This window comes from Galeopterus variegatus, unplaced genomic scaffold, assembly GCF_000696425.1.
Source record: "Galeopterus variegatus unplaced genomic scaffold, G_variegatus-3.0.2 Scaffold2405, whole genome shotgun sequence".
NCBI classification, from domain to species: domain Eukaryota; kingdom Metazoa; phylum Chordata; class Mammalia; order Dermoptera; family Cynocephalidae; genus Galeopterus; species Galeopterus variegatus.
Genome location: NW_007728516.1, coordinates 148526 through 174517, shown reverse-complemented (window position 1 = coordinate 174517; position 25992 = coordinate 148526). Strand labels below are relative to the sequence as shown.

Here is a 25992-nt window from a genome sequence, read left to right as displayed (position 1 = left end):
ACACTGAGGGTTGCGATCCGTTGCCGGTCACGAAAAAAGACAAAAAGGAAAAAAAAATGCAGTTAATGTGACACTGTTTTACAGCTGTGAAGAGCCTAAACTTTCTGAAAGAGGAAACTCGAGGTCGTGAGGCTAGCGTCTTCACTCACGCACTCCTGCTGTGAGAAGGTTCACAGTCTTGAACCATCAATCCCACTCTTGGAAACCCATTCAGTGGAAGTAATTGGGAAAAAAAAAAAAAAGAAGAAGAACAATCTGCCACAAGTCACAGGACTATTATTTGCAAAACACTGTAAAACAAAAAACCCACCTGACTGAAGGGTTCGATTACACGATTAAGTAAACTCTGAACCATTAGACAGCTATGACAAAGTATGAATATGCCACCTGTTGTGCAAAATGGCAACATGTTTTTAAGTAAAGATAATAATAAAAGCAATTGCTATGTGCATGTGGAGACTACTAATCACACCCCCGCCAAAAAGACTAGGAAGAATGTTGGGACAATAGTATCGGGGGTCATTTTTTTCTTTTAATTTAGAAAAAAAAAGTATAATGTTTTCAGGAAGATTGAAAAATCAAGAGTAATATTTTCAGTACTTAAAAAGTATCGGAGGGCTGGCCAGTTGGCTCACTCAATAGAGTGTGGTGCTGATAACACCAAGGTCAAGGTTTCAGATCCCCATACTGTCCAGCTGCCAAGAAAATAAAGTATTTGAGTGTTCAGAACTAACGTGGAAATGGTGGGATCTTCCAGCACTCCCCCAGGCACAAACTGACACAGGGCTGTTAGCCCAATGAAACAGACAAAGAAACTGAGGCTCGCAGAGGTTGAGACTTGCCCAAGGTCACGGAGCTAGGCAGTGATGGATTTGACCATGGGTAGAAGGGTGGCCTGTCTGCAGGGGCACTGATGGTTCTCTGTGTCTGTCTGTCTCAATACAGGGGCTGGTCTTGGAGCCCTGGGAGGAGGAGGTGAGCTCGGAAACCAAACTTGCTTCCTCACTGGAGGGGTCTGGTCGTCACCCAACCACACACAGCCTCAGACCTGAGAACCTCAAGAGGCCCAAGAATCAAGTGTCCCTTACAGATTGAGCATCCAGGGGCAAGGGAGGTGTCTGAGCACCAGCACCCACTGGCCTCCCGAGCCCCTCCCCCTAGGCTCTTTCTCTGGGCCCCTGAATTCTTTATATTTCTTTTGTTCCTCAAAAATATCCCTCCAAACCAGCTGCGTGGATATCATCGTTCCCTTTTGAGGTTGGGAAACTGGGGCTCAGAGAGCATAAACCACAAATCAGGGCACAGCAGAGCTCCCAGCAGCTCTGAGTGTGGGGGAAGGACCCACCCTGACAGCCCTTTAGGACCTGGGGCAGGAAACCTCAGATGCCTTTGCTCTGCCTGGGCGGGCGGGGGTGTATAATTGATAGGACAGGTGGGCTGGGCTCCCTATTCACTTCCATCTCTCTCCTCTGCAGCACTGGGGCCTGGAGGCAAACCACTCAAGACAGGTAAGAGCCCAGCCAGGTAAGACCCGAGGCCTCAGGGTGCTGAGAGAGGGCAAAGGGCCCTGGGAGGGAAGGGCCTGCAGATCTGTGAACCAGGCAAGGGAGCCAAGAGGCGGGAGGAGAGAGGGAGGTGTGGGCCGCTCCCTGGGGATCAGCAGGCCCGGCCGGGCACCAGGCCCTCAAGTAACAGGAGGCTGGAGGCAGCTCAATGTCCCCCATTTGTGAGGAGAGTCCAGCATCTACCTTGCAAGTGCCTATGTGCCCAGCTGCCTGGAGACTCCCCTCTGCACAGGGTCTCAGAAACAGCCCTGCTGCTGGAAGCTAAGGTAGTGATTAATGTTCTAGTGGCCACCAAGCCTGGAAAACAGCACTCTGGGGCTGAGACACAGAGCCTAAGCCCAGGCTAAGACCCCAGATAGCCCTGACCTTGATGCCAGTCTGAGCCTTTATCCAGATCCCAGACTGAGCACTGGTCCCAGGCTGAACCCAGACCCCAGACTAAGCCTTGAGCTTAACCCCAGGCTGAGTACTGATCCTGGCCCCAGATGAGTTCCCTTTCTGATCCCAGGCTCTTCCAGCTGTGTTCAGACCATGGAGTTTTCCAGGAAGAAGGTGTGGCTGGATCTATACTGGCCTCACCCATGGGGCTGGGATCTGCCACCGGGGTTTACTATCAGCTCCAGGATATGCACCCCAGGAAGGAGAGGAAGTGGATCCCTTCAGCAGACACTGGTAGATAAGGAGCAGGTGGAGGAAACGGCATCTCTGTCTGGACTTAAGGCCTCTCGGCATGAGATGCTCCACATGTGGCCTTGGCGTGTCCCCACCCTGCACTGTGTCGCCTGGCTCTGAGGCCCGAGGCTCTAGGACACAGTTTGGATGTCCAACAGCTCTTACGAAATCCTGATGGTCAATGATCCAAGTGCAAATGAATCTGCAAGACCCAGATCCCTCCACTGAAAGCCCATCTGGGTTGTGAAACTCCAGGACTGGGGCCAGGCAAGGGAGGCGGAGGCAGGGTGCCCAGGCCATGGGGTTGCTGGGGTCTGCAAGGGTCTGCGAGGCAAGGAGACCTTGGGGCTTACTGCTTCTCCCTAGCAGAACCTGCATCCTGTCTTCCTGGAGGGTGAGGGATCTCGGTGGGGTCTTTGATGGTGGAGAGAATACAGGGAGGGCTAGACAAGAGAAGGTATGGAGGCAGGAATGTGCTGGCCCAGAAGACCCCAGTCATGGAGGTCATGACTGCATAGCTAGAGGGTGCATTGATTGATCCTACTGGCAGCAGGGAACACATGGCAGGTTGTGATTAAACACTGGAGGGAAGACTGAGACAATTTAATAGAGTCCCATGAAGTTTGGCTGCTTAAGTGAAGCTTTTATTAATGAAAGATTTAGGCTAGTCTTCTGAAAGAACTTCCAGCTCAGGGTGAAGACTTAGACCAAAAGGAAAGTCAGGGCATCTCCTCCGGAGGAAAAGGTCACTGTCCCCAGGCAGGGGGCCAGATTCTATGACCCCTGTGAGGTCATCTTTCAGCCTCAGGACTCAGGGCTACAAAGGCCTTGGCAGAGCCACAGTGGCACCCCCAGGGAAGCTCCCCACATCCGGGCCAGGGGGCCATCCGGGCCTGTCCATGCAGGATGGACTGGGGCACAGGGAGCGTGTGTGTGCTCGGGAACAATTAATCCCTTGGTGATGGAGGGTGGGTGGCCTGGCAGCTGCGCCTCCATGTGGGCGCCAGCAGTGGGCAGGCTAGCTGGCTCTGGGACTGGCCCCACCCTGCCTCAGCTCTCAGCGGGGGACCAGGCAGCTGGGAGCCTGTACTACCCACACCCTGAGCACTAGCTGGAGGCCACCCTCCCACCACGAGGCACGCAAGCAAGGACCAGAAGGAGCCGGGGAGCACCCACCAGGTGCCCTGGCAAGTTGCACACACCAGGTGCTTTCTGCTCACTGGTCCCCGGATGGCGGGGGATGTAATGGCCACTTTGTATATGGGGAAACTGAGACTCAGAGAGGTGAAATGACTTGCTCATACACACAGAGAGTGGGTCGGGGCAGCGGGATCTGAATCCAGAACTCTGACTCCAGAAAGAAAGAGGGTTGGGCTGGCTGGGTTCCCAGACTCCCAGCTGTGGTCAGCTTCTCCCTGCTTTCTCCTCCTTTGCAGGTGCTGGAGCCCTCGGGGCATTTGGAGCAGGTGAGCCAAAAGAAAGGAGGGCAAGGGGGTTGGGGGAGGAACTGGTCATGCCAGAAGGTGGGACCCTGAGAAAAGGGCAGATGACTGCAGAAGGGCTCCCCTCAGGCCCTGCCCCAGCGCCTTCTTGCTTCCTGTTCAGTCCCCAGCTTCAGGAAAGGTTTGAGTGTGTCCCCTACCCTCTCGGAGCTCAGGAAACAGGCCTGGCTTGAGAGAAGCTGCTGACAGACTGGGGAGTGGCAGGACCTGTAGTGTTGGGAAGTGCACCAGCAGGGCCCAGGCCCTCCTGACCACCATACCACTCCCGCCTGCCTGGAGTGAGAGCCCCATCCAGCAGAAGGGTTGACTGAGCTTCAGCCAGGTCCAGGCCACAGAAGTAGGAGATGAGCGGGGAGGGATGGTGAGGGAGGAGATCACTTTCAGGTAGACCCCTCCGGGGCTCAGCAGGCCCCATGTTTGGGGTTGGTCCCTGGAGAGAGCTCATCCTTGGGCCTCGGGACCCCAGCAGCCAGGACTGGTGTTTGCAGGAGTGAGTCTCATGTAACTGGAAACAAACTGGCATGGTGTGAACTCCAACCTGATTGCCCATCGGTCCTGGCCGAGGCCAAGGAATGTGTCTTGGAGGGGAAGAAGGAGCAATTGGGCCTAGAGGTAGAAGCCAGAGGGACCCATTTGGTGTCTCATAAACATCTTAGGTGAACTCCAACCTGATTGCCCATCGGTCCTGGCCGAGGCCAAGGAATGTGTCTTGGAGGGGGAGAAGGAGCAATTGGGCCTAGAGGTAGAAGCCAGAGGGACCCATTTGGTGTCTCATAAACATCTTAGCAAAGAGGCTCCTGGACTGCAGGGCAGGCTGGACAGAAGGACAGACAGATGGTGGGGAACAGAGGGGCTCCCAGAAACAAGTGAAGGGGAGAGGCTGAGTCAGGGGACATTTTCAGGAAGCAGAGCAGAGGCCTGGGGTGGTGGCAGTGACTAGGGTGGGATCAGGGCAGGGCCTGGCTTGGGTGAGGTCTTGCTCACAGACTCTGCTCAGCTCCAGCGCTCACAGAAAGCCCTGCTGGATCCTGTTAGCTGGCAGACCTTCTAGAAGAAATCCAGGCCTGGCCAAGTCTTGTTAAGGAGTGTCAGCGCAATCACGTCTACACGGCACCACACGTAGTAGTTGGTCACTAAACAGTGGCTGCTATTTTATCAAGATCGATGCCCCTGAGTGCCAAAGTCTGAGGGACCCAAGTGGCTGCACGCTGATCCCAGCACTGCCAGGTTCCTGCCCCCGCTCCATGAGACCCTTCTCACCCTGGGCCCAGGAATGATGCCCACACCACAGCCTCTCCTCACCTGTTTTCTGTCTCCTCCCTGCAGGTCCTGGAGGGCTCGCAGGCGTTGTCCCTGGGGCAGGTTAGTGCTGACTCCCAATCCCTGAGCCCAACCCAAGCATCTGCTTGGTGTGGAGGGCAGTCGGAATACAGGGGTACAGGTCAGATTCTATCTGGGCACTGATAGGGGACTCTAACACTTGCCCCAAACAGCTGCCCCAAGCATGAGGGAATCACAGCTGAGTAACTGAGTACAGTTACAATGTAGTGATGAGGGCTGGGGGCAGCAAGTTCCAGGGGCCAAAGGAGCTCAGAGGAGTCACTCAGCTCAGCCAGGGCCCAGGAAGGCATCCTGGAGGAGGTGGGTGTCAAAGTTTGACACCAAAAGACATGTGCGGTTTTGTCAGGCTGAGCAGAGTGGTCTGGTACATTAACCTCCAACGCTGACTCTTGTTCTGGTGGGCAGCAGTCGCTGCTTGGCACTGGAGTCCTGCAAAGAGCAGAGGAGCCTTGAATGTGCTTCTCGAGTGGGGCAGGGTGAGGTGGGGCTGGGACATAGGAGCCTCCACGGGTGCGGAGGCTCAGGACTTCACCGTGTCCTCCCCTCTGCAGGGCTCGGTGCCTTCCCTGCAGGAGCCTTCCCAGGTGCTGTGGTGCCTGGTGGAGTTGCCGGTGCCGCTGCAGCCTACAAAGCTGCCAAGGCCGGTGAGTGGCACTCTTTGGGACATGCCATAAGCCCTCTGGCTTCCATGTGTTCTCCTCCTTGCAAAGAACCTTCCCTCCCCTAGGCCTGGGAGGCAGGTGGGCAAGATGCTCATCTCCCCTCTGTCCCCCACCATCTGTCTGTCCTTCTGTCCAGCCTGCCCTGCAGTCCAGGAGCCTCCTTGCTAAGATGTTTGTGAGGCTTGGGAGGCAGCTAGCTGTGCCCATTCTCAAAGGGAGCTGGTGGCAGGGCCAGACCTCAATGTGCAGTCCAGGGACCTTCCTCCTTCCACTGTTCCTGATATGATCCCTCACCTCTTTAACTGCTGGCTCTATAGGTGTTGGTGGCGTTGGTGTTGGTGGTGTCCGTGCAGTCGACGGCTTAGGAGTGCCTCCAGGTATGGTGCTTGACCTGAGCTCCCTAGGTGAAGGCTGCAGGCCCAGGGGTAGCTAACTCTGATGAGGCCCCTTCCGTAGTAGGTGTGGTGGTGCCTGGTGCGGGAGTTGGAGTTGGAGCTGGAGCAAAACCTGGAAAAGTGCCCGGTCAGTGTGGAATCCCTGGGGCTGGAGGGCAGAGGTCAGAGAGGTCAGACTGGGGAAGGAAGGGCGGACCTGGCTGCAGCGGGCAGGGCCACTAGCCAGACCCAGACATGGTCCTGCGTCTGTAAAATGGGGGAACCTGGCTTACCTTCCAGGCCCTTCTCCCAGGATCTTGGAGCAGAAAGAGACCTCAGAGACAGGCTCTGTGGCAGGCTGTTGGAAGACAAATGGGGAAACTGAGGCTCAGAATGGCAAGTCAGTGTGGAAGGGCCTGTGGCTGATCATGGCGGAGCTGCGGGGAGCCCAGCCCATCTGGTGCTCATTCGGCTGTGCCAAGCCCTTTAGGAAGTGACTTTGGGTTAAACAAAAGGCTGCCTGAGTCCACACAGCAGGGAGGGGACATCTGGAAGCTGTTAGCCAGAGGTGGGCTGGCCCGGCTGTGTAAACAGGCTCCAGGAGATGGAGATAAATCCACACACAGAAGAAGGGTTTGCAGAGGACTTCCGAAACTTGTGGGAGGAAGGCTGCGGCCACCCGTCTGTCCCTGGCTGTCCCCGTCGGGCACAGGGGCTGCTGGTTCAGGATCCGTGGAGCTGCCGGTGTGGGAAAGGCTGGGGAGGGGTCCCTGGAGGCTGAGCTGCTGCTCATGGTGCCTCCTTCTTCTTTTGGCCGCAGGTGTGGGGCTCCCAGGAGTATATCCAGGTGGAGTGCTCCCAGGCACAGGTGAGGGCGAGGAGGAGAAGGGGCCCTATAGGAAGAAAAGCAGCCCCATCAGCCTTCCTGGTGCCCCCTCTCTTCCCCCCACCCCCCAAGCAGAGGCCACCAGAGGCCTTGGGTCCTGCCCAGTGCTGTTTCCCTCAGTGTCAGAGTTCAGGCTAATGGACCTAAGGTCCCTGGCGTCTTTCCCCCCAGGGTTAGTCAGCTTGCCCCGGCCCCACCCAAACCCTGACCCCAGGCCCAGACCATCATCACAGCCTGAGGCGGGTCCCCATGGACAGACTGAATCCCCAGTGTGGCCAGCTGTTTCCCAAAAGCTGTGAGTCACCAGGGGGCCCGCCCAACAAGTCCACCCTGCAGGAGACCCCTAAGAGCTGCCCCTTCACCCTCCTTTCCCTGCCAGGACCTGCCCACCCCACCCAACATGTGACCTCCAGAATTCCCCCAAAAGCCCAGATCAAGGCTGCTCTGCAGGGCTTGCTGACAGAAGGGCCCTCCCTCCCCCTGCCACGCCCAGCCCAGGCACCCAGCCCCAGGGGAGGCCTGAATGCAGGAGGCTCTGGCAGATGGGCTCCCGGCTGCAGCTGGATGGCTGCCTGGGGGCCACGTTGTGAGCTGTACCGTGAGAGCCCAGGGCACAGGCTCCCTGGCCTGCAGGCATGGCCCACTGCACACTTGAGCTTACCCCCTTGCCCTGTCTGCCGAGGGTGGTCAGGACAGCGTTTGTGATTAAATCCAGTTCAAAGATGAGGCCAACTGGGGCACCAGCTCACGAGGCCGGCAAATAGGATTAAAACTCAGATCTTCTGACCTTGGGCCAGGCAGGGAGGAAAGTCATCACCAAACAGGTCTTTCTCTGCCCACCCTCTGGGCCGTACCTGTCTCTGACAGTCAGTACTGAGATCAGCTGCGGGACCCGAGGAAGGGAGCCAAGCTGGGCCTGCCAGGGCCACCTCACTCCCTCACTGCCGGATCCCTCTCTGCCCACTTAGGAGCTCGGTTCCCTGGTGTGGGGGTGCTCCCTGGGGTTCCCACTGGAGCAGGAGTCAAGCCCAAGGTCCCAGGTATGCAGCCAGCTGGGCTGGGGGCCGTGGGGGGGGGCTCTCTCCCCACCTGCAGATCCCTTTGGCCTTGGGTGTAGATTAGGGGTTGGGATGCTGGGCTGGCTTGGGACCTTCTGGGTGGGCACCTCTTGTGCTCCAGCTCTGGTACAGCTGGTTGAGACAGGCAGGGCACTGCTCAGAAATCCCAGAGTGTGTGGGAGGGCTGCAGGAGCCGGTGGTCTGGGCAGAACTGGCCGCTGCTCGGGCCTGCCCGCCCCTCGGTGCTGCCTGGCACCAGACCGTGGCACCTCTGTGCCCTGGGCCCATGCTGCCAGGACTGCAGTGACAGCTCTTTTTCATCGCAGGTGGAGGTGGAGCTTTTGCCGGAATCCCAGGTGAGGCAAGGCTGGCCCTCCCAGGTGGGTGGGAGGGTCTGCAGGGTGGCCAGCCTGGCAGGGGCTCTTGCCCTAGGAGGGGCTGGGCACCCAGAACCCCACCCAGGCCTGCCCAATCTCCCTCCTGCCTTCTGCTCCAGGCCTTGGACAGGCTTCAGCACCAAGTAGCACCAATTCAGGCCTGCTCCTCCACCCCAATCCCCATCTGTGTAGCAGCCCAGACAAGCCCAGAAAACCCACCAGTCTGTGCCAGGGCTGCAAGCCTCTAGGAGGGAGAGAGTCCTGCAGGTTCCTGAAAGAAGTGGCTGGTCACTGGGGTCGGGGGTCAGGAGGAGACAGGGAAGACCCCTAGGCAGGATGGTCTCTGGTGCAGTGGGGAGCTCCTTCTGTCTGAGCAGGAAGTGGGGCGTGAGGCTGAGGGTGTAGAGGTGGCTGCTGGCCCAAGGAACTGGAAACTGATAGTGCTCTCTTTGTTCCCATAGGGGTTGGACCCTTTGGGGGCCAGCAGCCTGGAGTCCCACTGGGGTACCCCATCAAGGCACCCAAGCTGCCAGGTAAGTCAGAGGGAGGATTTAAGAGGCTGAGAAGGCAGCCTGAGGGGGTCAAGGGTGGGAAACCTGGGTATTGAAGCCCACTTCTGGTCACCAGCCACGGAAAGTGTGGGGATGTCAGTCTCACAGATGCAGACTCACTGGCATGCACACACAAGCACACACACATACACACACACACCACGGAAAGTGTGGGGATGTCAGTCTCACAGATGCAGACTCACTGGCATGCACACACAAGCAAACACACATACACACACACGTGCACAGAGACCCGTAGGCCTGATGGGAAGACACTTGTCTTGATGGTGAGAAATGCCATTCATTGGAAAGACCCCTCTGACATCAACCCACCGGCACCCCCACCCTTACCTCCACAGCCAGCTCAGACAGTGAGATGCTTCCCATTGGGGAGGAAACAGAAAAAATATACTCAGACTCTAAGGCCACAGTGGGGCCTGGATTTGCAGGGGGATGGGTGTGTCATCAGGCGCTGGGGCAGGGGTGTCCTCCCTCCCCGCCTCCCACCTAGGGCCTCTGCAGCCCCATAGCAGCCCCTGAGCTCGCCCTGCCCTCTCCTCAGGCGGCTACGGACTGCCCTACAGCACCGGGAAACTGCCCTACGGTGAGTGGGGCCTCCTAGACTTGTGGACCTCCAGCTCTTTCCAGCTCCAGGTCCCGGCAAGGGTGCTGTGGTCCAGCCCTGGGCTAGGAGAGCACCTAGCTGGGGGAGGGGTGGGGTCTTGGAATGGAAGTCCCCAAATGAAAGAGCTGGAACTTGGACTCAGACAGCCTGGCCCTCCCACTTACCACGCGGACTTGTTGAGCCATTTTTCTTCTCTCAGTCTCAGTGTCCTCATCTGTACAATGGGAATGACAGTCCCACACACATGTTTGCATTTGTTCTCACTCTGGCTGGGGGTGACAGGGTGGAGACTCAGGACACCCGGCCCTGAAGGGCAGGGGGCAGAAGTGGGGAAGTCCACATGGGTGACCGCCAGGCCCCTCCATTCTGCAGGCTTTGGGCCCGGAGGAGTGGCTGGTGCTGCGGGCAAGGCCGGCTACCCAACAGGGACAGGTAAGGAAAGGCTCACCCCACTTCCAGCCAGGGCCACCCAGGCTCAGAAAGTAGACCAGCCCCCCTGTATCCAGACTGTGGTCTGAACCTGGGGAAGGACTGAGGTGGGATGGCTCTGTCAGCCTCTACCTGCTGTGAAGCCCCCATCCACACCCGTGTGTCAGAGAACTGGAGCAGGCGGGCTCTGGAGGTGCAGGAGCACCGGTTTCAGTCTCACCCCTCCTCTTTCCGCTGCTGCTGCTGCTGCTGCTGCTGCTGCTGCTGCTGCTGCTGCTGCTGCTGCTGCTGCTGCTGCTGCTGCTGCTGCTGCTGCTGCTGCTGCTGCTGCGAAGGCAGCCAAGTATGGTGAGTGCCCCTGGGTGGCAGGCTCAGGGCTCAGGGCTGCCCTGGACTCTGCATGGGCCTTGGGAACCCCAATCCTACAAGCTGGTGGACTGGGCCTTTGTCCATCTACGGAGGCCTCCCTACCCCCTCCCCAAACACACACTGCTCGTACCTCCATGTCTTGCCCATCTGGTCACTCTACCTGGGTGCTATCTCCCACTGATAAACTCAGCAGAGGGAGGGGGACTCTGTGGAGCACCTGTCTCCCCCACTTCATCCTCCCCAGGGCCAGCCACAGGCATCTGCTGCATTGACTGCCTGGGAACCCAGTGGCGAGAATCTGACTTGGCTTTAGAAACAGACCATGTTCTTCCCAGCCCACAGGTCCAACCCCTTTGAGCTCTTTAGGGACTCCCTAAGTCCCTTCTATCTCTCTGATGAGTTGGATCCATGCAAAGGAAACGCTACCTCACCTGGAATCCTGCACTCAGGACCAATTGTCACTCTTGTAGCTTCCCTGAACCACTGTCCTTCTGAGGTTCCCATAGGGTTCAGGACAAAACAATCGTTTTCCTTCTACAGGAGCTCCTGGAGCCTTGGTCCCGGGAGTAGCTGGGGTCCCAGGAGTCGGGGTCCCAGGAGTTGGGGTCCCAGGAGTCGGAGTCCCAGGAGTCAGAGTCCCAGGAATCGGAGTCCCAGGTGTGGGAGTCCCAGGAGTCGGAGTCCCAGGTGTGGGAGTCCCAGGAGTCGGAGTCCCAGGTGTGGGAGTCCCAGGAGTCGGAGTCCCAGGTGTGGGAGTCCCAGGAGTCGGAGTCCCAGGTGTGGGAGTCCCAGGAGTCGGAGTCCCAGGTGTGGGAGTCCCAGGTGTTGGAGTCCCAGGTGTTGGAGTCCCAGGTGTTGGAGTCCCAGGTGTTGGAGTCCCAGGCGTTGGAGTCCCAGGTGTTGGAGTCCCAGGTGTTGGAGTCCCAGGTGTTGGAGTCCCAGGTGTTGGAGTCCCAGGTGTTGGAGTCCCAGGCGTTGGAGTCCCAGGCATCGGAGTCCCAGGTGAGCTGGGCTTTCTGGGTGTGTGTGTGTGTGTGTGTGTGTGTGTGTGTGTGTGTGTGTGTGTGTGTGTGTGTGAGAGAGAGAGAGAGAGAAATATTGAGACTATTGCCAAGACTTATGTAGAGAGAGAGAGAGAGAGAGAGAGAGAGAGAGAGAGAGAGAGAGAAATATTGAGACTATTGCCAAGACTTATGTATTCTCCCTTATACGTCACCCATCTGTCCATACCCTTGACCATGACTCACACCCTTGTCCTTTCTCCCTTGGGCTATAACAACCTTCTTATTAGCTACTACCAGTATCGTCTTCTCCAATTTACCTCTGGCTGTCAGTGTACTCCTGGGGGCGGGAATCATGTCTTTTCCATCTCTATGTTCCCAGTTCCTAGCTGAGTAGGTGTTCAGCAAATCGTGGATAGATGGGTGGGAAGGTGGGTGGATGCGTGGGTGTATCGATTGATGGGCAGATGGACAGCTGGGTGGGCAGGTGAGTGGCCATATGGATGCACTCAACTGATGCATGAGGGAGTGGGTGGGTAGGTGGATGAATGGGCAGATACAACGACGGGTGGATACATGGACAGATGGATGGTAAAAAGGTGGATGTATCGGTGAACAGGTAGGTGGAAAGACTGATGGGTAGGCAGGTGGGAGACTAGATAAGTGGTTAAAAGGATGGATGGGTGGGTGGATGGGCGGGCACAAGATTGGTTGAGCTGATGAAGAGATGAGTGGGTGGAAGGGTGGACGGTCGGATGGATGGTTAGATCAATGGATAGACAGGCAGATGGGTGGGTTAGTTGATGGAGAGGTGGGTGCATAGATGGACAGAGTTAGGCATTTAAGTGGTGGATTGAGGTACAAGGACAGACAGACAAATGGACAGACATAGAGGTTGGCAGTGGGTGGACGGTTGAGGAGACAATAAACAGATGGGTCAATGGAGGGGCGGATGACCCTATGTTGGCTTGATAGGTAGAAAGAAGATGGACTAACAGACAGATGGGTGGACAGAGGGATATATATTGAACATCTCTCCTCCATTCTCTCCTGAGCATTCGTGTCCCCCTTGGTCTCTCCAGGGGCTGTATCACCAGCTGCAGCTGCTAAAGCAGCCAAATATGGTAAGTGCCGTGCTGAGAGCTCTGCCCACCCTGTTTGGCCTTTACTTGTCAGAACTAAACGACTCTCACCTGCTTGCTCAGAGAAGGGGAGTGACTTGCCCACAGTCACAGAGCAAGTCACTAGCAGTGCTAGGACTTGGACCTGGTGGGCCCCAGGACAGCGTCTCCCCTAGTTGCTTCCCACCATGAGGTCACAGGGCTGAATGGCAGGAGAGTCCCAGGATGGCATCCCCAGTGGGGACAGTGACTCTGACCCTCCCTACCCTGGCCAGAGCCCTCTCAGAGGAACCCAAGCCTGCCTGGGGATATGAGACCTGCCCACAGTCTCTCCATATCCAACAAAGATCTTTCCCTGAGTGCTCAGAGAAGAGAGGAGTTGGGGGAGGGCTGGGGGTGTCAGTAAAGGCTTTGTGGCAGAGGCTGGCTGGGGGCCCAGACGCACCATCGTTTCCTGACCTTCATGGACCAGACTTGGGAAAGCTTGCAGCCCTTCCTCTGCCAGCCAGCTTCCCCCAGAGCCCTCCCAGGTACTCTCACGGAGGTCCTTTTCCACTCAGTTCTCTTCCCTTTGCAGGGGCCGGAGTTGGAGTCGGTGTTGGAGGCATTCCCACTTTTGGGGCTGGTGTGGGGGGCCTTCCTGGCTTTGGTGTCGGAGCTGTCCCCGGAGCTGGTATTTCCCGTGAGCTTTAGTTCCATCTGGGGAAACTGGGACGGGCTGGGGTCTTCTCTTCTGTCAGGCTGTGCAGGGGGTGTGGGGAGTGTAGATTAGACTTCAATGTGCTCAAGGAGGAGTTGGGGGATGGAGCAGGGAGGCCTTCAGTACCTTTCGGGGCAGGAGAGCCTTAAGCATAACCCACCTGAAATCCAGGTGAGGTTTCTGAGGGTCTCTTTCTTTCTCATTTCCTTGTAGCTGCAGCCCAGGCAGCAGCTGCCGCCAAAGCTGCCAAGTATGGTAAGTGCCCCGCCCGTCTGTCCGCAGGCCCTGCTCTCCATGGGGCCCAGGCTCCAAGCTCACAGCAGCTCTCCAGCATGAGCACAGAGAACCTCACACTCAGGCCTCCAGGGCTAAAATGGCCTGGGCAAGGTCACAAGTCCCCAGCCCCTGTTGTGAGTCCCCGGCCCCTGTCTTCCAACTCTTCTGCCCTTTTTGGTTGCCCACTGTTGGGGTTATTGGTGCCCCGCTTGTCACCTCCACCCCAAACTAGTGAGGGGAAGGTGCCAGGCAGCCATTGTTTCCTCCCCCTGCCCCCTGCTCCCCCAAGAGTGGGCACAGGGAGGGACAGGGCTGGACGTTCTTCACTCCTCCAGGTCCCGGAGGAGTCGGAGCCCTAGGAGGGCTGGTGCCAGGAGGCGCAGTGCCAGGCGTGCCGGGCATTGGAGGGGTACCAGGTGAGCTGGATCCCCAACCCAGAGATGGGTTTGGTTTGTCTCATGGGAGGGGCCCTGAAGTTGACTGAGGTCAACCACATCATTTTACAAATGGGAAGACTGAGCCCAGAGATGGGGAGGAGGGAGCGCGGTTTCCCCTAGAGCAGTGTGGAGGGAGAAGCCCCCGTGGGGTTCTGGTGGCTGAGACCTGGCAAGCACCGTCCCCACCCAGAGATGGGGAGGAGGGAGCGCGGTTTCCCCTAGAGCAGTGTGGAGGGAGAAGCCCCCGCGGGGTTCTGGTGGCTGAGACCTGGCAAGCACCGTCCCCGCCTGGGGAGGATCAGGAGCGTCAGCCAGAGCTCTGCCCTGCTGGCTTGCGGGGGGCCCTTCTGGTTCCTTAATAGGGGGTTCCCTTGTGCTCTTTCCCCATCACCAGTTGGAGGCCAAAGGGAAGGGATTAAGTGACCATGACATTAGGTGACAACCTTCCCATCAGAAGACTTCTCCTCTGCATTCCTTTTGCTTTCTGGGAGAAAATTCCCCTTCTGAATTTCCTCAAGAAATGAGCCATTTCCTCCAATAGTTTTTGATATAGGTCTATAGGATTTTTTTAAACGAAGAACACCCTAAGCGGAAGGCTCCACAATCTTTTAGACCTGGGTTTAGGAGGGGGTCGGTACACCCCTCCCCATCACAGCTCTGGGCTCCCTTCCACCATAGCCCAGGGCTAGAATTTCACAGGCTCAGACCTGCTTCTCAGGTGCATCCAGAAGCCCAAGGAGGGGGAGGGAGGTGCCCCGATGCTAGTGGGTAATCCCTGAGCCAGGTCTGGAGCCCAGGCCTCCCACCTCAGGCTGGACTCTGCACACTCCTCTGTCACGAGCATGAGGGGACAGTGCACAGAGAGGGACTCCCGGGAGGGGGACAGCTCCCTAGAGGGGTATCTGAGAGGGCTTTCCACAGTGGGGGATGGGGGAGAGTGGAGCGGGGTGCTAGGGACTGCTCCCCCAACCCCTCTCTTCACCCCTCCAGGAGTAGGGGCCCCAGCAGCTGCAGCCGCCAAAGCAGCCGCCAAAGCTGCCCAGTTTGGTAAGCGTCCCCTGCCATCTGCTCCCGTACCTCATCACAGAGCATCGCTCCCTCATGCTGTGCCCTGGGGTCTGGCCGCCTAGCTCCCCTCGCCTCTCCAGCCCGCTCAGGCTGTCACCTTATGCGTGCAGGCCTTCCTCCCAGCCTTTGGCCCATCTGATCACCTTTAAGGGTGTGGGTGACATTTGTGATTGGGGAACCAGAGTGAGAAGAGGCTTTCATGAGCCTTTCAGGACCTGACTTCCCTCGTTTCCGAAGCCCCTGGTGCCTCTCTGTCCAACAGGACCTGCCTTCCTCCTGGACCTCATGCTGGGCTCCTCCCAGCTTCAACCCCCTCAAGTGACAGAAGCAGTTCTTGCCCCATGACAAAGTTCCCCAACTCTTGCTACATCTGAGGCGCACCCTGGCGACCCCAGGTGCTCACACTTTCCTGACCATGGCAAATCATGGCAGCCCCACTAGTAAAACTCAACTGTGCTCCAGACCTGGCCGGGGGGTCTGCGGGCCTTGGCTTTAGGACCCTGCAGGGAGCAAGGTTCAGATCAGAATCTCCAGGGCTGAAAAGGCCAGATAATGTCTTAACTTTAGGTCTGCTGACACCCCACACTCACATACACAACAGCCTTATGAAGTTAGTATTATTATTATTCCCGTTTTACAGATGTGGAAACCGAGGTTCCCACAGCTTAAGTAACAGTCACACAGCTAAACAGTGGCCAAGCTGAGATTAGAAACCAGGTCCACCCGCTTTGCCCAGCTCCTTTTATGTCACTCTGACTCCATCACCCTCAAGTTCCAAGGGGTGTCCTTATTCCTCAAAAGGTTAAGAACTCCTGACCCTGCACGTACCTCCTATCAGGGATGAGGAAGCGCAGGCCCGTCCAGGGACAGTAACTGGTCCTGGGTCGCCAGCAAGCCTGTGCCAGGGCTGGGACAAGAACCCAAGTCTTCTGACTCCCACCCAGCACTCTTCCCACCAGCTTCTGTCCTCTTTGGTCAGGCCTTGGCTAAGGATTAACTATTCTCACTCTTGTAGGGTTGGCCCCCGGGGTTGGCGTGGCACCTGGAGTGGTTCCCGGGGTTGGTGTGGCACCTGGTGTGGTTCCTGGGGCCGGCGTGACACCTGGAGTGGTTCCTGGGGTCGGCGTGGCACCAGGCGTCGGCATCGGTCCTGGTGGTGTTGCAGGTGAGCTCCATGAGTAAGTGGGCCTGTGGGGCACCTGAAGCCTCTGTGGGTACCATCCTGAACTCCCTCTCTCCCTGCAGGGATAGGGGTCCCAGCTGCAGCCAAAACTGCTGCTAAGGCGGCTGCCAAAGCCCAGTTCCGTGAGTGCCCTGCCATCTCCCTCTCCTCTCCCCAGCGAGCCCAGGGCCAGCCCTGCCTCCCGACCCTGAGCCTGGCCCCCTGCAGCCTCCTTAGGTCCCCAGGGCAGCAGGCAGAGGGGTTGGAGGCACAGCACTGGTGTGAGGGAGACCTGGGTTCGAGTCGTGGATCCCGCTAGCTGAGTGACCTCTGAGTTTCCCTGTCCTCGTGCGTCAAGTGTGAGCACAGAAGGTGGTTAGGAGAATAATGAATTCATGCAAGAGGGAAGAGTAGGACGTCAACCTGGGAAGGGAAGTGGTGTCCACGCATGCAGCACCAAGTGCCAGCCCGGGTAGGGGGCCAGACTCAGCGGCCAGGGAGAGTTTTAGGAAGACCATTCTGGTGGCAGCAGAGAGAAAGGATTAAGGGGCAAGGCCAGGTAGGAGGCCGTGGCCTGAGTCTGGGCCTCGTCCCTCGGGGCCTGAGTCAGCTCCCTGGGCAGGACACCTCCATAGGGCCACCCTCTGCTGCTGCTGCCACCCCACTACCATCTCTCTGCAGGGGCTGCGGCTGGGCTTGGTGCTGGCGTTCCCGGATTTAGAGTCGGACTCGGCGTTCCCGGACTTGGAGTTGGCACTGGTGTTCCTGGCTTAGGGGTTGGTGCAGGTGAGGGGCCTTCAAGGGGCCAGGCAGAAACTTCTCCCTGACCTCCCTTCTCCCCTCCTCCTCCCAGCACATCCCCAGCACGCCCCTCGGCACTCAGGGGTGCATAGTAAATTGTCCCTTAGATTTCCCTGAGCAGTCAGAGACAACTGGGGTAACAGATGGAGGGATGGGGCAGGCCAGGCAAGAAGACCCCAGGCTGCCAGATTTCAGAATATCTGCCTTTTTAGTGGAGGAGTGACAGAGCTCCAGACTGAGAAAAAGCCTACCCACCAGCCAGTGATGGAGGGTGGAGGTCCCTGGGGTCAGCGGGCACAGGTAGGCCAGCTCAGGTCCCCTTCAGCAGTATCTGTGGCAAGGGCACCACTGGGAACTTCGGTTCTTCACCGTCTGCTTACGGAGCCTGCTCTGTGCTCAGCCCCAGGCAGGCCATACTGGGACCAGAGGAGGCAGCGGGTGCAAGGAGGAGACGCAGATCAGCCCTCAAGCACCCCTAGATAAGATTGGCAGTGGCATGGTTAGACACTGGAGCTCTGTACCTGGCAGCGTGAGCTCCTGGCTTGGAGCCACGGCTTCAGGGCTTTGAGGAAGCAAAAAAGGCTGAGGAAGTCAGGGAGGGCTCCCTGGAGGAGGTAGCAGGAACCCCAGACACAGAGCTCAGCAGCTGACCCCCCGCCTTTCCCTTTTCCATAGTACCAGGACCCCTGGCCGCAGCTAAAGCAGCCAAATATGGTGAGTGCATCCCACTCACACCTGTGGTTCCCTTGCCACCCCACCATCCCTGACAGCACAGCTGGGATGGCCAGGATAGAAAAAGCAGTTTCTAGGACACATTAGTGATGGTTTACAGACCTGTCCCAGCCCATTAAATGCCCATGGTGCCTCAAACCCCTGTGACAACCACAGCACCCTCACATTTCCAAACACCTCTGGGGGGCAATTCCACCATGGTGAGAACCACGGTCCCTAAGGACCCTCTGCCCTTGCAGTTTCATGGGCTCCAGGACCAGGGAGGGACCAGGCCTGCTGTTGGTGTGGGGAGGCTGGGCAGCTCTGTCTCCTCGCCAGCCCTTTGGCCCAAGCCGAGGAGTCGGTATTCCTCATCTGGGCACCCCAGCCCCCTGCCCGCCTTCCTGTCAGCATGACTGCATCCGCCATGGGCCAGCCTCGAGGACGTGGCAGACCTGCCTGCCTCTCCACTTGGCACTCTGGTAGCCTCGCCTGGCCAGATCCACACCGTCTGTGGTCCCCACATTCCTGGCCTCCTGGGATCTGGGCCTGGGGGGGGGGTTCCACCAGGAATCCGCCAACTGGCCCTGGCTCATCCACTTAGGGCCAGTTTCCACCTCGGAAAATCCCAGCTGCCTCAGCCCCCACTCCCAACGGGCCCCGGGAAGCCACGGCCTCCTCCCGGGCTCCCTGTTGGCTGCCCAGCTGGCCTGAGTCAGCAGACATCGCCAGGGAAACACAGCAGTGTCATGTAGCAGAGCAGCTAAGGGCACAGGCTCCTGAGCCTTTTCCTGCCCGTGGAGCCTTGAGCATGTTGCGTAACCTCTCCTCTGCCTCAGCTTTCTCATCTGCAAAATGGGGGTGGTATTAGTGCCCATTTTCCTGCTGCGATGCATAAAAACCAAGCTAATGAGTGTGAGCACTTAGAACCATGGGTTCCTTTACGCGCTGACTGTGAAGTTGGTTGCTACAATCCTTAGCCACGCGGTACTGCACGGAGCTCTCTGGTGGTGTGCCCTTTCACTCTCCAAACACCTGTAAGGTGAACAGGGTGTCATCAACCCCTTTAGGGAGATGGGGACTCTGAGTTTCAGAGAGGCAACAGCTACAATGAGTGGAGAAACCAAGGTTCAAACCGATTCAAACCTGGCACTGTCAGAACCTGAAGCTGTGGTCCTCCATGCTCGGCAGCACATGGCCACCCCATTCCTCCACCTGCAGCTCCTAGCACTGGCCCAGGGAGGAAAGGGCCACCGTCCTATGCTATAAATGAGAAGGCCAAGACCTAACGGGGGTCACCTGTAGCCGATTGGTGAGGGCAGACCCAGGCCTCAGACCCAAGTGTTCAGGACTTTCTGTCCGGTGCTCCTCCCTGTGACTCACATGGCCTCTGCACCTGTCTGCTTGCCTTGTCTAGGGGCAGGGAGACCCATCCTTTAGAAATGGGGGACTGATCTGTCCTCTCTTCACAGGAGCAGGAGGGCTTGGGGCCCTTGGAGGGGTCGGGCCTCTTGGTGGAGTAGGTATCCCCGGCGGTGTGGCAGGTGAGTTGGGACCCCAAGACAGGCCTAGGGGGAGGGAGACTGGCCTGTGGAGAGTCCCTCCTTGAGCTCCCTCTGTGTCCCCAGGAGTTGGACCTGCTGCCGCAGCTGCTGCTGCCAAAGCGGCTGCCAAAGCTGCCCAGTATGGTGAGCACTGGTGGGGAGTGGTGGCTGTTGTCAGGCCCCCGGGGCTTGTGGGGACCCTCTGACCCGGTGCTGTAGGGTCAGATTCCCTGACCTGCCCCAGAGCCCCTCAGGGCCCAGCCCACCTCCTGGCCCCACTGTGCCCACAAAGGCCCTGGTGGCTCAGGCCGGGTCCTGGGATGACACCTCCATTCCTCCACAGACAGAGACTCTGTTCCCACTCTTCTGACTGCTGGGGTTTAATGCACAGCTCTCTCCACAGGCCTGGGGGGAGTCGCTGGGCTCGGAGCTGGAGGATTGGGAGTTGGAGGGCTTGGGATCGGTGCTGGTGTCCCAGGTCTTGGGGCCCTTGGAGGTGAGGGCTGCTCTGGAATCAGCGAGCACATGGGCTGTGTGTGTGTGAGAGAGAGATAGAGACAGAGACTTTCTTTCCCACCCCTGACACCACCCCTTTGCTGAAGCTGTCCCTTCTACCCCCGAACTGCCCACTATCCGCAGTCCGGCTGCTCCTCGAGGCCATATGGGTCCTGTGCTCCTCTCTGCGCTCCTGCAGCATTTAGAGAGGGGCTCAGGCAGGCAGGAGTGGAGGCTGCCCTTGCAGCTGGGGTCCCAGTCCTCTCCCGCTTCTGTCTCTTTCAGCCTGCCCAGCCACTGCAACTGGGGGTTGATTAGAATAATGATGGTTATGGGCCGGCCTGGTGGCGCACTGCGCTAGTGCGCCGCTTGGGAAGTGCGGCTGCGCTCCCGCCCAGGGTTCGGATCCCACATACAGACCGGTTCCCGCTCACTGGCTGAGCGAGGCGCGGGGGCAACACCGAGGGTTGCGATCCCGTTGCCGGTCCCGGTCCGGTACGGGGGCGACACTGAGGGTTGCGATCCGTTGCCGGACACGGAAAAAAGACAAAAAAAAAAAATAGAATAATGATGGTTATGCCATTTTCCAGAGAAGGAAATCAAAGTTCAGAGAGAAATTACTTTCCCAAAGTCTCCACCATCATGGCAGGCTTGTGCCGACGGTCCCTCTCTGCTGGGTCGTCATTGTGTCTCTCTACTTAAACTGGCCTGCAAGGCTCTGCCTGTGTGCTCCATGAGACTGGTCACACTGTCAGCACTTGATAATGACTTTTGGGGAAACGGGTGGATGAAGGAGGGGTGGAGCATGAGAGCATGAGTCACGGGCAGATGGGTAAGTGGTGGGTGGGTCGGAAGAGGGGCCTGGCTCTGGGAGGGAGGGGCATTCCTGAGCACTCATGTGTCCCTTCTACACAGGTGTGTCCCCAGCTGCAGCTGCTAAAGCGGCCAAATATGGTGAGTTGCCCCCTGATGCCTTCCCCCATGCAGGCCTGCTGGTGGCTGGCACCCCCCAGCCCCAGCTCACCCCACTCCATCCTGCTCACAGTACCCCTGACGGTCTAGGATATCCCCCTGACCCCAGATCCCAGAAGGGATATCAGAGCCCCTTCCAGATGGGAGTGCCCTATCTTGACACCAGTTGCCCTCTTCTCAAGTGCTACTGGCCTTGGAGGTGTCCTAGGGGCCGCCAGGCCATTACCAATTGGAGGTAGGGGCCGGCTCTGCTATGTAGCCCTCAGCTCTGCCAGGGTCTAAAGGAGGCAGCAGGACTCCTGGAGCCTGCATCCACACAAGGACATGAGACAGGGCAGGGAGGACGCTGCATGACAGGAGACATCCTGGGAAAAGGAGCAGGCCTCAGTGTCAGGGATAGTGCCAGGCTGAGCTCAGAGCTGATGCCATGGGGTGCTGCACCCACATGCTAGGCAGGGACTTGTGTTGTTGAGAAAGCCACTCTAGCTACCATGGGGGGACTGAAGAGGAGGGGGTCCCAGATGAAGCCAGTGCTGGTGCAAGCAAGAAGTGACCAGGATGGCATAGGGCCTGCCTCCGCTGACCCTAAATCTCTCCTGCAGGAGCGGCAGCAAGACCTGGCTTCGGATTGTCTCCCATTTTCCCAGGTACACCTGGGCTCCCACCCCCGGGCCCTGTCCTGGGGCTCTGGTCCGTCCTCCTCCCCTGCTCAGAAGGCTGAGCCAGCACTGGGGCGGACCCCATGACCTCAGGTCACATGAGGCCAGACCCCGAGCTGACACAAGGGCAGAACCCCCACCCTTGTCTCCCTCCGTTATGAGGACAGGGAATGTTAGCTTTTCTAGAACACCTTTTGTACCTCTCAAAGCTTTCCCACCATGTGCCAGATGAGGTTCCCAGAGGGTCAGGGACTGCTCCAAGGTCACACAGTGAGCCAAGGCAGAGCCCATGCCCAGAACTTGGCCTTTCTCACACCGCACGCCCCACTCCGGCCTCAGACTGGGCCTGTGCAGTCTGGGAGGGCTTGGTGGGCTCCCCAGGGTGGGTCTCACAGCCCCTCTCCTTGCCTTGCAGGTGGCGCCGGAGGCCTGGGAATTGGAGGTGAGTCTGTGGTATGAAGGCACCTCAAGCCTGGGGGTGCCTGTTTCAAGCAGGTCCCAGGGACTGAGCTCATTTCATGGGGTGGGGTAGAGTTCTATTGAGGGAGTGGCTAGAGGGGCCATGGCTCTGGGTTTGTCTTCTGGTGCAGGGGCTTGCGGGAACTCCCAAGGGAATCACAGAAGCTGAAAGTTCAGCCCTGTCATGGAGGGACAGAGGCCAATGGTCCCGATTCCCAGGGCTCCCAGCCTGGCAGTGGCCTAAGCAGTGGGAGCGAGACAGGGATCTGGGTCACCCTGGGACTTAGGGTCTAACTGGAGGGATCGACAAGGCCCCATAGAAAGGGAAATAAACCGCATAAGGGAAGAGCAACGTCCATTCACATGGGTGGGCAGGGGAGGGGAGCCTAGGGCAGTCAGATGGCCAAGGCGGGGCTGGGGCCTCCATGGGCAGGATACAATCTGCATCTGCGAGGAACGTGGCCAGACAAGAGGGGCTAGACTTCCTTGACCGGGGCTGCCCTGAGCACTTCACCAAAAGGCTTCCCAGAAGTGTGGAGACCTTGTCTAGGCCTGGTCCTGTCTGGGCTGAGGGCAGGGAGGCTGTGGGCAGGTACATGGCTGGGTTGCTGGGAGAGTCAGAGAAGCCCGGCCCCCTCCCCAACCCCCAAGGAAAACCTCCTGGGCCCTTCTGAGGGGCCCTAGAAGCCCTGGGATTCCAAGGTGAGTAGAGACTCAGTCCCTGCAAGAGGCGGAGCAGAGAGAGGCAAGTAGAGGCAGAGGGACAGGGTCTACTAGCCCAGGCCAGGCCTGACCAGGAGGGGGAGGTTGGGGAAGTTGGATATCTCCCACTTATCCCTTCTACCTCCAATACTCAGAGTAGTGAGTGGGCCCGGGCCCCTCTAGGCTCACCCTGAGCCAAACCTGCAGATCCCTCCCCAAGTGCCTTAGCCTGCTGGCCACTCCACCTTGCCGGGGAAACTGGAAAAAGAGAGCGAGAATGAGCGGGAAAACCAGAGCCATAGAGTCAGGGTGTCCAAGCCTCTGGGGCTGAGCCACACCCTTGCTCAAAGATGCAGATACGCCTTGGGGGTGGGGGTGCGGAGCGGGTTCTGAGGACCACCCCCACAAAGTCCATCCCCCACCAAGGAGTCTTAAAGAAGCCGCAGCTCTGGCCCTGTGGTTACTCAGGACTGTGAATTCCCTCCCACCCCCACCTGCTTCCCACTACACAGATGAGGCAGCTGAGGCCAGAGGTGGGGAGGGGCCTAGGCAAGACACGACTGACCCTTTCCGGGGTGCCCAGTTGATGCTTGTACTCCTATCCCGGTGCTTTCCAAACACCCCTTGCCTGGCCCTTGCCTGGCTCTGCCCTACGCCATCTGCTCACTGCCACCAGGTGGCGGTAACGAGCCACATCTGGCCCAAGCAGGGGCAGGCGTGACCCAGGCTCCACCACCAGACCCGGGGGGCCTTCTTACCACGTGTTGATGCTTCAAAACTAGGCTCATCAGTCAGCCTCTCCCCAAGCAGGGTCAGGAAACTTGGGTTCTGGTCCCAGCTCAGCCACTATGTGGATAAGACCCTCTCTTCCTGTCTCTGGGCCCCAGTTTACTTATGCGATGCCCTCTTGCTTTTATGGATCCACCCTACTCCCTACGAGGGCCATCTCCTCCAGACACTATCCCCTCACCCCATCTTCCTTGATGGGGGCTGCCCTGAGCCCTTCCCTGAAAGGCTTCCCAGAAGTGTGGAGAACTTGTCCAGGCCTGGTCTTTCTCCAGCCTGGCCCCATGACCCAGCCCCTCCACTCTCTGAGCCCTGCTCCCACCCCACCTGCCCAGTGCGAGTTTGAACAATGGATCAGGCCAGAGTTTGGCCTGGGGCCGTGGCCGGGCCTCATGTGGCTTCTCGGAGCCTCTGATCAAGTTACTCAGCGAGGGCAGGGCTTGAGCAGCAACCAAGAACTGACCGCCGTGTGCCTCCCCCTGCCCAGGTGGGGCCTGCCTGGGGAAAGCCTGTGGCCGGAAGAGAAAGTGAGCTTCCCGGGACCCCTGACTTGCGACCTCATCAACGTTGGTGCTACTGCTTGGTGGAGAATGTAAACCCTTTGTGACCCCACCCCATGCCCCTCCTAATCCCTACCCCAGGAAGGGACAGGCAGGCCAGGCGGCCTCGGAAATCCACAGGGCAAGGAAACAAGAGAATGGTGTCCAAGTGCCCCGACCAGGAGGCCCCCTACTTCAGAGGCAGGGGCGGGTGGGCTCGGCCCCCTGCCCCCATCCCCTTCCCACCCAGGAGCTCCCCCCTCCACGCAGTCTCCATCTCCAGGGGAACTTGGTGCTACGTGCTGGTGCTCTCCTCTTCCTGGGGGGAGGGAGGAGGGAAGGGCAGCCCCCAGGGAACCCCCTCCCTGGGGCTCCCCTAAAAATGGTGCAGACACTTCCTGGGCAGTCTCACCTCCCCCTGCCCACCAGGACCCACCCTGGCTGCGGTCCAGTTGGTACCCAAGCACCTTAAGCCTCAAAGCTGGATTCGGTCACACTGCCCCTTATCTCCTTGGCCCATTTGGCCCCACTCTCCCCAACCAATTGCTGTTCCCCATGTCTGGGGTGCCTTCAGTCAGAAGACCCCCCCCACACACACACACACTGGGAATAGCCCCCTTGCTCTTGTGGAATCCACCTGCCCATCTGTCCATCCATCCGTCCATCCATCCTTGTCCCCAGTTGACCGCCCGGCACCACTAGCTGGCTGGGCACACCTACCACCAACCTGTTTAACCTGTCATGGCAGCCTGTGCCCTGCCTCCACCCCCACCACACACACCCCTATGCTAGCCCAGGGTGTGACGGGCTGTGAGGGCCGGGGCAGCAGGAATCTTCTCCCCCACCTGGGTCTCCCCACATGCAGTACTGTATCCCCGGTCCCACCCTCGAGCCACTGTACTTTGGAGCATTTCCCACCCTCCCCGCCCATCTCTTTGTGTCTCGCTGTGATAGATCAATAAATATTTTATTTTTTGTCCTGGATATTTGGGGATTATTTTTGATTGTTGATGTTCCCTTTTGGTTTTATTTTTGTGGTTAATTGGAAAAAAAATTTTTTTTTCTGATCTGGGAAGCTGTATCCCCAGTAGAAAATCATTTTTATCACTTTGGTATAACTCTGGATGAAACACACAATTTTTTTTTTTAAAATAAGAGAAGAGAATTAACTGCTTCAGAAAAGACTAATAAATGAAAACCTTTTAAAGGAAACTGTGTCCCGGTCTCCTTTGTACACTTCCATTTGCCTTTGACTCCAGGCCTGGTGGGGAACAGGACTCCACTTTGGGGAATTTCCAACAACCACAGTGTATTTGGGCACCTGCTGCTGGCTTCTGGGGTGTCGAAATTTACTTTTTCCCTTTACTTGGTCCCTTCAAAATTTGCCTGCTGCTGGCTTCTAGGGTGTCACTCCTTCTCCAAGTTCAGCTTATCCTTTAACAATGAAAGCCCCTTCGCAGAGGAAGCAGGGTCTTGCAGTCTCTTCCGTGGAGGTGGGCTCACCCCCCTGCTGCACCTGTCCCTGCACTTGCCCCATAGGCCCAAGTCCTTGAACACAGCTTCTGAATGCTGAGGGTGCAGCCAGAAGGTGGAGGAAATGAAGCTGACCATTCTGTCCAGACCAAACCCCTGGCTTTGGTGAACAGCCATGTAGAGAGGGGAGGAACGGCCCACCAAAGAAAACTCAGAAGACAGGTCCCCTAAGGAAGGCCCACCCTCACGCACGGTCCGTGTACGGTGCCATTTCACTTCTTTATGAATGTAAGAAATGACAACTGCAGGTGGCACCAGCAGACTCAGCCCAGCCTTAGATGCACCTATTCTCAGAGCCCACCCCACCCTCCTTGGGGCCAGAAATCCACAGGGCCTGGGAACATGCCCACCTGGAGCCTACATGCCCCTGAGGCCATGCCTGTCCTCCTGAGAGCAGCCCCCATTGCCAGTGTGCACATCCCTAAGCCAGGAGGGTGGCCAGGGAGCTATGTGTCAGGAATGTGGATGGAGCTCACCATGCAGACTGGAGTATTCATGCAGGTGTAGGCAAGGACCCTCACGGTGCCAGGAGGAGCTGAGATGAAAAGAGAAAGTAGGTGGGGGGTGATGCTCAGGGAGGGCTTTCCAGAAGATAATGAGGGAAAAAAGCAGTTT

At 58.1% G+C, this 25992-nt stretch overlaps 1 protein-coding gene across 1 annotated transcript in view; it reads left to right on the top strand.

The window, feature by feature from the left end:
• ELN (elastin) overlaps window positions 1–25056 on the top strand; it is a 43669-nt gene extending 18613 nt beyond the window's left edge. Inside the window, 18 exon segments of the mRNA XM_008581617.1 lie at window positions 6462–6476; window positions 11063–11233; window positions 12495–12536; window positions 13111–13206; window positions 13447–13488; window positions 13845–13925; window positions 14937–14993; window positions 16030–16179; window positions 16260–16319; window positions 16858–16962; window positions 17577–17594; window positions 17653–17691; window positions 19161–19232; window positions 19317–19363; window positions 24297–24440; window positions 24443–24508; window positions 24510–24728; window positions 24730–25056. Coding sequence (XP_008579839.1) covers window positions 6462–6476; window positions 11063–11233; window positions 12495–12536; window positions 13111–13206; window positions 13447–13488; window positions 13845–13925; window positions 14937–14993; window positions 16030–16179; window positions 16260–16319; window positions 16858–16962; window positions 17577–17594; window positions 17653–17691; window positions 19161–19232; window positions 19317–19363; window positions 24297–24440; window positions 24443–24508; window positions 24510–24728; window positions 24730–24795 — 1490 coding nt within the window. The 3' untranslated portion in view covers window positions 24796–25056.
• The last annotated feature ends 936 nt before the right edge of the window (window positions 25057–25992 follow it).